Source organism: Durio zibethinus, chromosome 18 (genome assembly GCF_047325235.1).
Source record: "Durio zibethinus cultivar Kanyao isolate XHJ-2024 chromosome 18, ASM4732523v1, whole genome shotgun sequence".
Classification (NCBI taxonomy): domain Eukaryota; kingdom Viridiplantae; phylum Streptophyta; class Magnoliopsida; order Malvales; family Malvaceae; genus Durio; species Durio zibethinus.
The window spans coordinates 21,047,191-21,060,523 of NC_143179.1; the positions used below are offsets into that span (position 1 = coordinate 21,047,191).

At 35.5% G+C, this 13,333-nt stretch overlaps 2 protein-coding genes across 2 annotated transcripts; one reads left to right on the forward strand and one right to left on the reverse strand.

Annotated features, from left to right (window-relative positions):
• Window positions 1-1,417: 1,417 nt before the first annotated feature.
• On the forward strand, window positions 1,418-2,307 carry LOC149513865 (uncharacterized). The gene has a single exon (XM_089746865.1). It carries the CDS (start codon window positions 1,645-1,647, stop codon window positions 2,119-2,121), a length of 477 nt encoding a protein of 158 aa, XP_089602991.1. The 5' UTR covers window positions 1,418-1,644; the 3' UTR covers window positions 2,122-2,307.
• Window positions 2,308-10,162: 7,855 nt separating this feature from the next.
• LOC149513866 (uncharacterized) lies at window positions 10,163-10,957 on the reverse strand. The gene has a single exon (XM_089748156.1). The coding sequence runs from the start codon at window positions 10,955-10,957 to the stop codon at window positions 10,163-10,165; it is 795 nt and encodes a 264-aa protein (XP_089604282.1).
• Window positions 10,958-13,333: the final 2,376 nt, after the last annotated feature.

The window sequence follows — 13,333 nt, forward strand, 5'->3', positions numbered from 1 at the left end:
TTGACCAATTAAGCTGCATAGTACTTGACCACCGGCTAAAATTCTATAATATAAATATATATATAATATTATATTTGTTTTATGCTAGTTTGGTTTCGGGTAGCATTCAATATTTTTCTTCTTACCTTTGAAAACTCACCCAATCTAAATTATATAATGGACAAAGTTAGAGTACAAGTAAGGTGAAGATAATGATTCAACATTGCATGAAATTATTGACTCAGGCCCTTGTTTTGAAGTTTTGAACTAGACGACCATTTCAATCTTTTTAGCCAAACAATCTATAATTTATTCTGATTAAAAAAAGATTTTGCTTGGGGTTTTCGTTGGTTAAACTATTATTTCTAATAATGTTTTTGTAATAAAATACAATAGCAGCTATATGGTGAATTTTAGTGTATTGAAAGAAAATATTATCTATGATACTTAATATAACATCTTAGAAGTAAATTTGATAATTTAAAATATAATATGATAATACAAAATGAAAGTGATAAAAAAACATACAAAGGTAAAAGGTTTAAAGTTTTAATCAAAATATATATGAGCTTAATAAAAATAAATAAATATTTTATAATTTGCGTATTGACATAAATTTTGATAAATAATTTTAATATATAATAAAATAAAAATACATAAATTTTTAATATTTTATATGATATAAATATATAAATTATTAGAGCTATCGAAAAGATTTTTTAGCAAACCTTAAGAGTGTGGTTGATGTGAAGGAAAAGTAGAGGGATGAATAAAGGATGATAAAAAATTGAAAAGAAAATAAATTTTATGTGTGTTTGATAAGGGAAAAAATGAAAATAAAGAAAATAAAGAAATTATTAATTTTCATATTTGTTAACAAAAATAAACTACTTCAAATTGAAAATATAGAAAGAGAGAAAAAGAAAAAGGTGTGAATCAATTATGTATTTACAAAATTATTCATTTTTTATATTTTATTTTTTTAATATAACGGTAAAATAATATAATTTTTATTTTTCTTCCTTTTTTTTGCAATAATTTACATGTTCTTTCATTTTCATTTTTTATAAAATATATTTTATTTTTTCAACCCAACAAATTTCTCACACATTTTTATTTTCTATAAAAATAAAAATAGAAAACAACTTTATTTTCATAAACCAAATCCAATTTTTTTCACTTTTCTATCTTTCCTATTATGTATACCATAGAAAAAAAACCATATTTTCCTTCCATTCAATTTTTCATTGCCTTGAATTTTCTATCTTTTTATTTCTTTTCTCCACCTTACCAAGCCAAAAAAAAATTAGTGTAACACATTGGATCTTCTCTTGTGTCTTCTTCTACCTTGTTTGAATTATGGAAAATATCTTCGGCACTGCCTTGACAAAGTCCATACAATATTTCATATTCCCCAAACGGTTCGTTGGAAATTGCCAAGCAATCCTTTTTTTATATAAAGGACAGCCAATATCTTTCATCAATTTTAAAGATAGGCCCCTCCTCTGTAATTATAGTGCTCAATCCCCTCCTTTATAATCCTCCTTAAGCAACCCTTTTTTTTTTCTTCATAGATATCTATCTTTCAAACAATCTAATTGTGCTATCCATCTAAGAATTTTTAATCTATTGTTTCTTGTTTTCATTCTTTGTGAAAACAGCAATATGAGCAAGAAGGGCAGCAAAGAAAGCAAACTTAGCAGATATCTAAAAGCACCCATCAGGATTCTGATCAAGGCCAGGAATTTCTATATAAAAACCATGACAGAATACTCGGACAGGATTGGCTATGGCACGGTCATGGGTTGCCCTACAGGCCATGTTAATACTTTGCCTAGGAGCTATAGTGTCAGCTCAATGAAATCGGACAACGGTGCTGATGACTTGAGGGAACTAATCAGGGCTGCTTCCACAAGGAGTTTAGGCAACAAGGTTAAGTTAGAGATTCTTCGCAGACAACAGGCAAGGCAGTCTGTGAACAGTACTGGTGCAAATAATATGCCTAGAAGTTACAGTGTTGGGATTGGGAGGATTGATGAAGACAAGCCTTGTGACTTTGAAGAAGATATCAAGGTCAAGACTGATGTTTTCCCAAGGAGCAGGAGCTATGCTGTTACAAAGAGAAAGGTTGCTTTTTTCTAAGTGAAAACTGTAAGGAATTTGCATATGGGGTTTTCGTTGTTTCCTTACTTCTGTCATTACTTTTAGTACATCTGGTTTATGGCTAGTGTTTGAGACTTTCCATGTCCATATGCTTGATCAATGATGTTTGCAGTGAAAAATTACTTTGTCAGAAATCCAATGTCTTAATTTCTTACATGATTTTAATGAATTGTATATGTTTCAATCTTAATGTTCTGTTCTTTGATGGGTAAATCAAGAGATTGATAATCTAAATTGTGTTTGGTACTACGAAACTAAAGCTTTTGACAGGAAATTGGAATTGGAGGTTCTCGTCTCATTTCATACTACGAGCAGAGTAAAAGAATCTCCTCCTTCTTGGAGCTTTTTTTTTTTTTTTAAATCTTTAATCTAATTAAACATTATAATTCTGGTGAAGTTCCATGATGGAACTGTAAGTCTATATCGTAAGTTGACATGTCTGCTTTTCTTTTCTTAATATTCACCAAGCAGTTGTGAAAGCAAAGATCCATTTTCCATGGCAAAAAATTAAGAAAGTGACGAATATGAATGTAAATGAATAAAACATTTAATGAATAATTTATGAATAGATTCAATTTATGTTTATTTATTTTTTTATTAAATTTAATAAAAGATCATGGATAACATCTAAAAATTAATCCACTAAATGAATAGATTATTAATATAATAAAATTTATTCATGCTCAATTCGTCTACATCTTAATACAAATAAACAAAATTATCAATTTTTATTCATTTGTATTTATTTATTAAACTTAATAAATAATTATTAATAATATTTTAAAATTTATTAATTAAATAAATAAAACACGAAAATAACAAAAGTTCATTTATATGTATTCGTTTACTTCCACAGCGACTATATGAGATAAGATAGGGGAGACCCCGAAGAGGAACTATATAATAATGCAGCCCTCTTTGCCAGGGTAAGCAAACAGTTTCAAAATTCAAAGCAGGCTTCAAATCCTGACATGCTTTCCCACCACACAAGCTAGAAATAGTCACAACCGTCCAATATACAATGTCCCCCTCTCTTCATAAAAAGTATTTGAAAAGAAAAAAAAAAAACAAAACAAAACAAGAAAAGAGATATGCAAGATCCAATCTGGAGTAACTCATTATCTTTTATGAATTGAAAGGATGAGAAAAAGTGGAAGCATAAAATGGACCAAGAGAGAAGCTTGGGAATGAGGAAATCAATGTGCAATGGGGTGCCCTTACATTTGGTTGGTAGGACATCGTTCTTACAATTATTTCCATGTTGGGCATTTTCAATTTGCTGATTTTTATAATTGCTAAGTTCTTTTCTTTTTTTTTTTTTAATTTGATTTCCCTATTCATGGAGTACACCTCAAAAGCTAGATTCAAATATCTTTATATGATAGTGATTATTGTGTTTAAGCCATTAAGATTTTGCAAACAATAATTAATTCTAGTAGAACCATCAACACTTTAAATTAGTCCATATTTCTATCTTATAAGATTATTTGTCTGGAATTTCTCTTTAACTGAATTTTTTTATATTTATAAGTTATCAAAAATTAAATTTTAATTATAAAAATTAAGAATCTAATAATATATCAAATACTTTTGTTGGTATTGATTTTCGAATTGATAATAAAATCTTTGAAATTACATAAAAAATAAAAAGCAGTTAAAGATAAAATATATTCTTTACATGTGCACTCTAATGCTCCAATCAAATATTGATTATAAGATATCGAAAAGAGAATGAAAAATAAAAAAAAATTAAAAAAAGTAAGATTTAGATAGATAATACTTGAATGGTTTTGTTTATAGATGAAAGATAAAAAATTTATAGAATAAAATAATGATGTAACCAAGTTAATGTGATATTGTACATATTAAAATGATTTAAAAATTGAAATAATATATACTGACAATTTCTAATAAAGAAAAAATCAATTTGTCATTTGGATCCAAAAATACCCTAACAGCTCCCTTTCTACATGATAAAGATTCAATGCTTTTTAAAAACATTCGGGTTGCAGTTGGGGAGATCAGCTCCATCCCCTGAAACCAAAATCAAAATGTCGGTGTAGGCAGCAAATTACCTCCTTGGAGTCAAAAGGTCCTGGACAATGGGTAGAACCACATTGAATTGATCTAACCTACAAGGTTTGGGCTTGGATACAAAGAAATGACAGGGGAGTAAAATTTGTTATACCTTTCATTTGCCTTATGAAAGAGAGGCTTATTTTCTTTTGTTAAAGTAGATAAATCACATCCAACGGTTGGTAAAGCACCACCTTGACATTGTAAGCAATCATAAATGCCCAGACAACAATTTTATTTTCAGTGGCCACAGTAAATCATAGGACTTGAAAGAAAATACAAGCAGAGATTTTTTTTTTTTTTTTTAATTTCGCATATCGGTTTAGACTTTAGACAAGTTTTTTATTCCCTTAAAAAGTCATACAATTGCTTCTTTTTCTTTCTCCTGTTTCTTCTATTCATAATGATCCATCAACATCAACTACTTGCACAATATGAAACTCACAATGTTAATGTTCATCCCAAAGCAAAACAAAGAAAAAAAAGTAGTTATATGAATTTAAACTGACCGTTGACTCAAGCGATAAAAAAGTCTACTTTTTTTTGTTGTTTAGATTTGAATTTGGTAAGAGATTGTAAAAGAATAACTTTTCATTAATTCGTTAGATTTAAATAAATTTATTTAGATTGACTTGGATAAGAGATGTGTTGCAAAAAGTCAAAGAACTCTTTAATGCTAAAAAAAGCATAGGTTAGAGCAGGAAAAGATATCATGGTAGGATAATTCTAGTTTTATACCCCCAAATTCCCCTGTTTTTCTGTTTGAATGTAGGATCCAAAGAGGTGAAGGACAATTGAAACTTGACTTGCAACCTTCCCCACCCTTATGGGGTGGATGGCTAACGTTCTCCCATGCCAAGTTGTGAATTCACACCTAGCCTCAACGAAGGAAGTTAATGTTATAGCACAACTAGAATTAGGCCTTTACTGATGTGATCAACAACGTTTGGATTTATTAACTGTTTCTCAAGGTCTTTGTCAATGTAATTTGGGCCATCTTTCCACCAAAAACAGTGCTGTGCTGCTTAAAAGAACCAGGAGAAAAGTCTACACATGACATAGTAAGGACTCCATGAATAGCAGGGCTGAAAAATTGGAGCTCAACTAAATTTGCTCAATAGACACCAATAACAGTATGGGAAACTAAACCTAGCAAGAAAAAGGAAACTACATAATGAAGATATTATAAGATCGTTTAGGAAGAGATTAAGCTCAAAAATAATTTGAAAATACCCTTGATTGCATTATAAAAAAATAAAATAGGGTATATCTTAACCTTAACTCTTATCACCAATCAAATGCAAGGGAAATTGCCTGTTTGATTATGCTGCATCATTGAATTACAATTACTACACTAATCAAAAACTAACCTTTTCTTATGAGCTCAATGCATAGTTTTATGTTCAACAATTGATATACTTCAAATACAATCCATTTGTTTTCAACAGGCTGACTGGTATTATATGAACTCTATTAAACTTTTGGTTTTACTTTGTAAGGACAGAAATGAAGGAGGTTGAAGAGTTCAAGTGAAAAGTGAGGACAGTTGATATACTTCAAATATGTTTCATTTTTTTTTTCTTTTTTGGCATCAGACAAGAAAATAAGAATCAGTGTCTCAACTCCCAATCAAGTTCTTTATCCATTTCTACCCACCTCTTTCAAACATCCCTCTTGCTTGTCCTGTACCCAAAGCAAAAGACAGCAGGATATTAAAGGGAAAGAGGGCTCGGCTCATAATCAGGGTGTGGTCACCTACATGACCTGGGTCTAACCCCTTCAGCCCCTGACAAAATAACTCATGTGATAAATGAGTTTTAATAGCCCTTTTGAAAGTCTTAAGCTCCTGTTCCAAATTTAGCTAATATGTCAGTAGAAATTCTAGAGCAGAAGCTGCCACGGATGTTTTTAAAATATGTCCAATTAGTATGCTTTTACATAGTCTAGGTCATGGTTTGGTGTAGGCCGGCAGTTTCTTTTTCAACCATCAGGTCCTTCCTGAATTTTCTGCTTCACTCTTGGACATATATAAATATACTGTATAATGTTGTTAATGCAAAAACATCAACAAGTTTATCAACTTAAAAAAGAAATGTCTACAACAATTCTTTATTTTTCTAATCTTCTTTAAGGAAAATGAAACATATTTGTGTACTCAGTGTATAATTTTGGTCCGTTCAGTGGTTGCACAGTCATCTGAAATCCACTTTATATTGCCGGTGACTCGTACTCTGGCATGATTGTTCCAATAATTGCTCAAGCAATATCAGATGGTAACTATGTCTTCATCCTCTTAAAACTTGTGCTTCATCTGTTCTTAATCAAAGAGCCAATGACCAGGATAGTCATGCTGATTCAGGTATAAAAAACAGGAGTATTTTTTATAATACAAATATCATATTAAATATTTCATTATAATTCGAATGTTACACAACTTTAGAGTTCAATCCTAACAACTGCTTTGCCATGTTCAAAGATGGATCTCTCAGGAACCTTTGTGAGTAACTGCTATAGTTCCGAGCTGAAAATCTAAGCACGTGGCGGACCACAATCGGAGCCAGGGGAGCCCAAAAGGGGAATCTTTAGTTTATTGATTAAATAAATATGAACTGGCTCCCCAAATTAAAATATTATATGTTAATTTTTTTTTGTAAGAAACAAGAATAAATTAATTATAAAATAGTACGATATATAATATGTCCAGCTTCATTAGCGATGACTAAATCTTTAACAAAAGAAGGAGGTTCATTAAACACCACATAGTTGATCTCGTAATGACTAGAACTATTACAACAATTGCTAATATCAAACTGGGCGAGGGCATCAGCACACCTATTCCCTTTCTTAAATACGTGAAGCATGCATTGATCTTCAAGATCTTCCATTAACCTTTTGCAATCAAAGATCAGAGGGAGTACCACGGGATTAGTCACCTAGTGATTCTTAATCATGGAGATAACAGTTGTGGTATCGAGTTCAATTTTCAACTTGTGGATATTGAATCTTTTCATCAAAAATAATCCATCTCTGAGAGCCCACAATTCAACCAAAATATTTGAACACACCCTAATATATCTAGAGGAACCAGAAATCCATTTTCCCTCACTGTCTCGAATAATGGCTCCAGCTCCTGCTTTTCTAAGGTTATCTAATGCCAAGCCATTTGTGTTTAATTTATACCATCCTTCATTGGGAAGGTTCCACCTAATGGACACAATGGATTGCAATGGAGCCCGAACCCCTCTCTCGTTCATCGCAAAGAATTCAGCAGCCTTCGTAGTCACCAATTTCACCAAGTCAGCGGTCTCACCATTCTGTCTAAAATTTCTTCTATTCCTTTCAAGCCAAATCTCCCATAAAATATGGATAAACAACAAGTACCAGGGGATACCATGCATGGATCGGTGCTTGTTTAAAGCATTTTCTTTGATCCATTGTCTACAGTCCAAGATTTGATGGGATAGAGGCTCCTCGCAAGGCAGCCCATATGTTTCTGGTCCACTGGCAATTGTAAAAAAGTGTTCCAAATCCTCTTGGTCATGCATGTAGAACACACAAGTAGTCGGAACGTTCAACCATCTTCTAGCAAGCTCATTACGTGTAGGCAAGATATAGTGCATGCATTGCCAGATGAAAAACTTAATTTTTGGTAGAGCACGTAACTTCCAAATCCACTCCCATTGACCTTTATTCTCGTTCAGACTTGTTCCTCTATCAAGGTCATAAGCAGATTGGGTAGTGAATACCCCACTAGAGGATGCAGACCAATATATACTATCTTGTCCCTGTCCTACCAGTTGAGTAGGGATAGCATTTATCTTATCCAGGACATTAGCATTGAGTTTGAAAGAAATTGAAAGAGGTTGATTATTTTTTAATGCATTCAGACACTGGCTCATTGAAATTTGATCCTCCTACCAGTTAAGAGGGCCATGAACAATATTTTTTAAACTGCCAAACCCTAACCAATTATCATGCCAAAAGCTCGTAGAAGAGCCATCACCTATGACCCAGCCAATATCTTTTTCAACAATCGTACCTGCCCATCTCATGGCTTTCCATGTCATCAATACTTTAGAAGCTTTTCTCAAAGTGCCATTGTCCTGGAGATATTTCCCTTTCAACGTTTTAACCTACAAAGCATCCTTTTGATGAAGAAATCTCCAAACCAACTTAGCTAACTATGCTTGGTTTTGAGCTCAAATCTCCCTCAAACCCAATCCACCTTCACTTTTTTTCTTAGTCACTTTGCTCCAGTTAAGCAGATGCAATCTCTTCTTATCCCCGTTTTTCCCCTAAATGCTAACTAGAAGGGCTCTATATTGCATATAATAACTGGGGATGCTTTCCATAGTTAACTTGATCAGCACCATTCTTCCTGTAGGAGAAAGCAGATTTGTCTTCCAACCAGCTAACTTTGCTTTGACCTTGTTGACAATGAAAGCATAATCATTTTTTACTAACTCTCCCTTTATGCATAGGAAAACCCCAGGTATCTTCCGAGATCAAGGGTTTCGTTAATGCCAAAAATGTTAGTAATATCCCTTTTGTAGTCTTGTCTAGTGTTGGCAGAAAAGAAAACTTTGGATTTTTCCAGATTGATGGTCTGTCCAGACTCATCACAAAATGCTATGAGAACCTCCTGCATAGACTTGGCAGTTTTTCCTTCTGCTCTACCTAAAACAATAATGTCATCCGTAAATGAGAAAGCACAGGGCCATTTCGTGAACTTTTAGTAGGTTGCCATTTTATGTCTTTTACAGCTTCAAGAATTTTTAGACTTAGAAACTCCATACACAAGATAAAGAGGTAAGGGGATAAAGGATCCCCTTGTCTCAAACCTCTGGAAGGCTTGAATTTTTCCAGCATTCCTCCATTCATCAAAATGGAAATAGATGAGGATGAAACACAGCTCATGATCAGGAAAATCCAAGACTTTGGTAGATTGAAAAAAGTAAGCACCTTCCTAATAAATCCCCATTCAAGCTTGTCATAGGCTTTTTCCAGGTCCAATTTGACTATCATATGCCCCAATCCTCCTTTCTTAGTTTTAAATGAGTGGACAAGTTCCTGAATAATAACGCAGTTATCACAACCATTTCTACCAGGAACAAAGCTAACTTGGAAAGGTGAAATCATCTTGTCCAGAAAAAGCCTTAGTCTTTGAACCATGATCTTTGAGATAATTTTGTAGGGTATGTTACAAAGGCTTATGGGCCTGAATTGGTCTATCTGAGTGGGATTAATACACTTGGGAGCCAAGAAGATTAATGTCTCATTCAACTCTTCGGGCATGGATGCCACCTCGAAAATATGTTTGACAGTGGCACAAATCTTGTCTTTCAAAATATTCCAGCAACGATGGTAGAAGAAAGGGTGGAGACCATTCGGGCCTGGTGCTTTAAAGGACTTGAAGCTCCAAAATGTTTTTTGAATCTCCAAATCTGAGATAGGTTTCAACAGATCATGTTGATCTTGTGTAGTAAGCTTAGCAACAAATCAAGGTCCAAGAGTGACGATACGGGAGCTTTGAGAGAAGGAAGAAGTATACAGCTTCATGAAGTAATCTTGGACCACTAGGTTCAAAAATCCACACTCCATCCTTCATTAGGCCAGAAATTCTGTTATAACGCCTTCGTAAAATGGTAAAGACATGAAAGAATCTAGTATTTCTTTCTCCTTCAATAAGCCAATTCACCCTAGACTTGAGAATCCAAATATCTTCCTCTGCTTTAAGGATGCCATTAAACTCCTCTAAAAGGGTTCTTTGAAGGTTCAAGAGAAACTGGCTCGGTGAATTTGCCAGGGCCTTTTCAATGCCCGACCATCGAGCAAGAATTTTTTTCTTCTTCAAAAAAATATTACCAAAGGAGTTCAAGTTCCATTCATGCATGTCCTTTCTCAAAGTCAGCAGGGACTGAGCTAATGATTCTTGGCCATTACTCTAACTGTTGCGGACGAGGGTTAAAAACTCGGGGTGGTCAAACCACATCTTCTGAAGGCGAAAAGGTTTAAGACCTACCCTAGGAACTTTGTTTTTCAAAGACAGCAAAATTGGGCAGTGATCAGAACTGGTTTTTGGCAAATGAAACACCCTTGCTTCAGGAAATGCGAGGCAGCAAGCGGGGTTGGCAAAAACAAAGTCAATCCATTCTTGGATCAAGTCCAACACATTCCTATTATTAGACCAAGTGAACCTAGGTCCAGAGAATCCAAGGTCAGCAAGATGGCAAAAATTCAGACAGTCCTTAAAAGCCCCAGATCCAACCAAAGATACAGGTCTACCTCCCTTCTTATCTTCGATATTAAGAACTTCATTAAAATCCCCTAAAACTAACCATGGAAGATCATGATGGGATGCAACAGTTTTAAGATTTTCCCATAAAAGCAATCTTTCTTTATAACAAGGGCTAGCATAAATAGCAGAAATTAACCAAGAAAAATTATTTGATTTTACCTTGATTGTAGCCTGGATCTCCTGTTCTGTAGCGCAAATATCATCCACGTCCACGAGATCAGATTTCCACAGCAACCAAATCCCTCTTTTGTACCCTATAGTGGCTGTGTCCTTCCAAGAATCGAAAGGAAGGCGGTCAATGATATGGCGAACATCCTCTCCTCGAGCGCGAGTTTCAGTAATGACCATAATATCAGGTCCATGCATACCAGCCAGTTCTCTTACTGTTCTCACAAAGTTCGGATGCCTCGCACCTCTACAGTTCCATAGTAACATTGACATTGGTAAGGCTAGATTTTTGGGTTGGCGCACAGATAGCCTCTAGAAGCATGGGGTGACCTGTTCCTCTCTCAAATTCTACCCCGGGTGCAGTCTTCTCATCTTGGGATACAGAACAATCCTGTGGATCAAGAGCTTCTCCCCTAGGAGTATGGGCGAGCTAAGGCATATTCTGAACTGCTTCACATGCAGGCTGGTCCTTATTTTCATCACTATAATTTGAGGGCTGTTCATTAATATCTCCAGAGGGTGACTTAAGAGCTGAGTCACCTGAATTGCTAAAACCCACATTGGATGATTCAGTTTTGCTTTTGTCCATGAAAGAGCCTGAGATTGTGTGGAGTCTGAATCCTCGAAACTCTGCACTGGTTGGGGGTAAATTAGAATAGGCAGGAGTTTGTTTCTCCTTTCTATTGCATTCTCGGCCATCCTCTCTTCTAGGACTCCTTCTTCGCTCCCTTGGTGATATTGAACGACTGAATCTCCCATAACCCTGTTTTGAGTTCTGAGAGTGGAAGTTGGACTTTCCCATATCTAGTGAGAGCTCTGAGGAGCTACTATTCTTGTTTGCCTGCTGATCTGATGAAGGGCAGTCTCTGATGGTTGTTCTTGCATATCTACTTGCTCTTTCAAAACTTTCAGCTTTTCTTCCCTTAATCTCCTCCTTTCCCTGAACAAAAGAACCATTTCTCTGAACGTCATGTGTCTGGACCTTTGACTCCAGGACCTCCTGGTCCTTTGGAATATTGGCCCAGGAGGCCTGATCCCGGTGGTACCAATTTCCAGCTTTCCCAACGCTGGATAAATTGGGGCATGGTCCTGAAGCTTACTGTGCACTTTTTGCAATTTCAAAGCAACTATCAACCCCTTCCTTTTCACTCGGGCACGCAACATCAATTTTCATGGAAATATGATTGCTTAAATCTCTCTCCGCAGTTTGTGACCTGACATACTGCCTTAATTCATCACTTGTCTTATTTTCTGACATACTGATGGTGGCCTGTTCACCCATTTTCGTTCCTGAAGTCTCACCCAACACCTCTTTGACTTGCCCCTTAATAGCTTCTTTACTTTGTGTTGCTTTTCCAGGCGTTGACCAATGGGGCCCCTCTTGGACAAAGGTATCTTTTCCTAAGCTTTCCCTGGCCAAGCCTTTTTCTATTTCCTTTCTCACGTAAGTCTTATTTTTTGCCAAGTCACATCCATATGCATGCGGAGAGGACCCAATATTCTCCTGGATGTCTTCTTTCCCTGATGGTTTTTTCCTTAACAGATTACCTTTTTGTCTCTTTCTCTGAACAACCATCCAAGGGCCAAAACCCTCTTCGCCTTTGTCACTGTAAGTGGAAATGGTTTCCTTCACCGGTGGTAGTTGATTCCCGTTTGAACCCTCTTCGTCGTTTGAACCACCTCCTCTATTAACTCTATTCGTGGCTTCTGGGCATATTTCCTGTCGATGACCAAGTTTACCACAATTGAAACACAAGGCTCATATGCTTTCATACACTATGACTTGTTTCCTACCCTCAACCCTAATAAATCTTGGTAAAGGTTTATCCAAATTCAACTGAACACAAATGCGGGCGTATCTACCTCTTTCCCCTGCTAATGTGTGGCCATCAACTCTTAAGAGTCCTCCAATGCTTTTCCCTATCTTCTTCAGGATTCCCAAATCGAAGTATTCAACTGGGAGCTCAGGGAGTCTTAACCATACTGCCACTGAGGAAAGAGATGCCTCGGACGCCCTGAAATTTGGTTCCCATTTTCGAATAGCAAGGAAACGACCTCTAAAGAACCAAGGTCCTCCTTTTAAAACATAGTCATAGTCTTCGACATGCTTGAACTTCAACAGAAAGAAATCCCTCCCCAGGTCAATCACATAAGGACTATCTTTTAGTTTTCAGAGCTGATTAATCTTTAAAACTAAGTACTTATAACCCGCAGTCTTACCAAAAACTTTGACGATAATTGAGTGCGACCATCTGTCCCTCACTCTTTGTCTTTCTTCCACCGTGAGTCCAACTTCCAACTCATCAGCATCTCTGTTATCCTCTTGAACCAGATCTTCAGTTGCTTCCATGGGAAGATCTTCGTTGATGCTATCATCCTTAACATTATAGCAACCATACTCTCCCCCCAAGAGAGAATCCTTATACGAAATTCTGGGTCTCGAACTAGGACTTTCAAGAAGAACACTCCCAGCCTTATCATCGATTATTTCATGCTTATCCTTGACCTTCTTCGTGCTTCGATGAAGTTCAGCCACCTCTTCTCCCGTGAGTTCATTTCTCTCAACCTCCATAGAGACTTCTCGGTTTCTAACCAGAGTAAATTCAACATACACTCTTTGTTCCTCGGGGCCTATTTATTATATGTTAA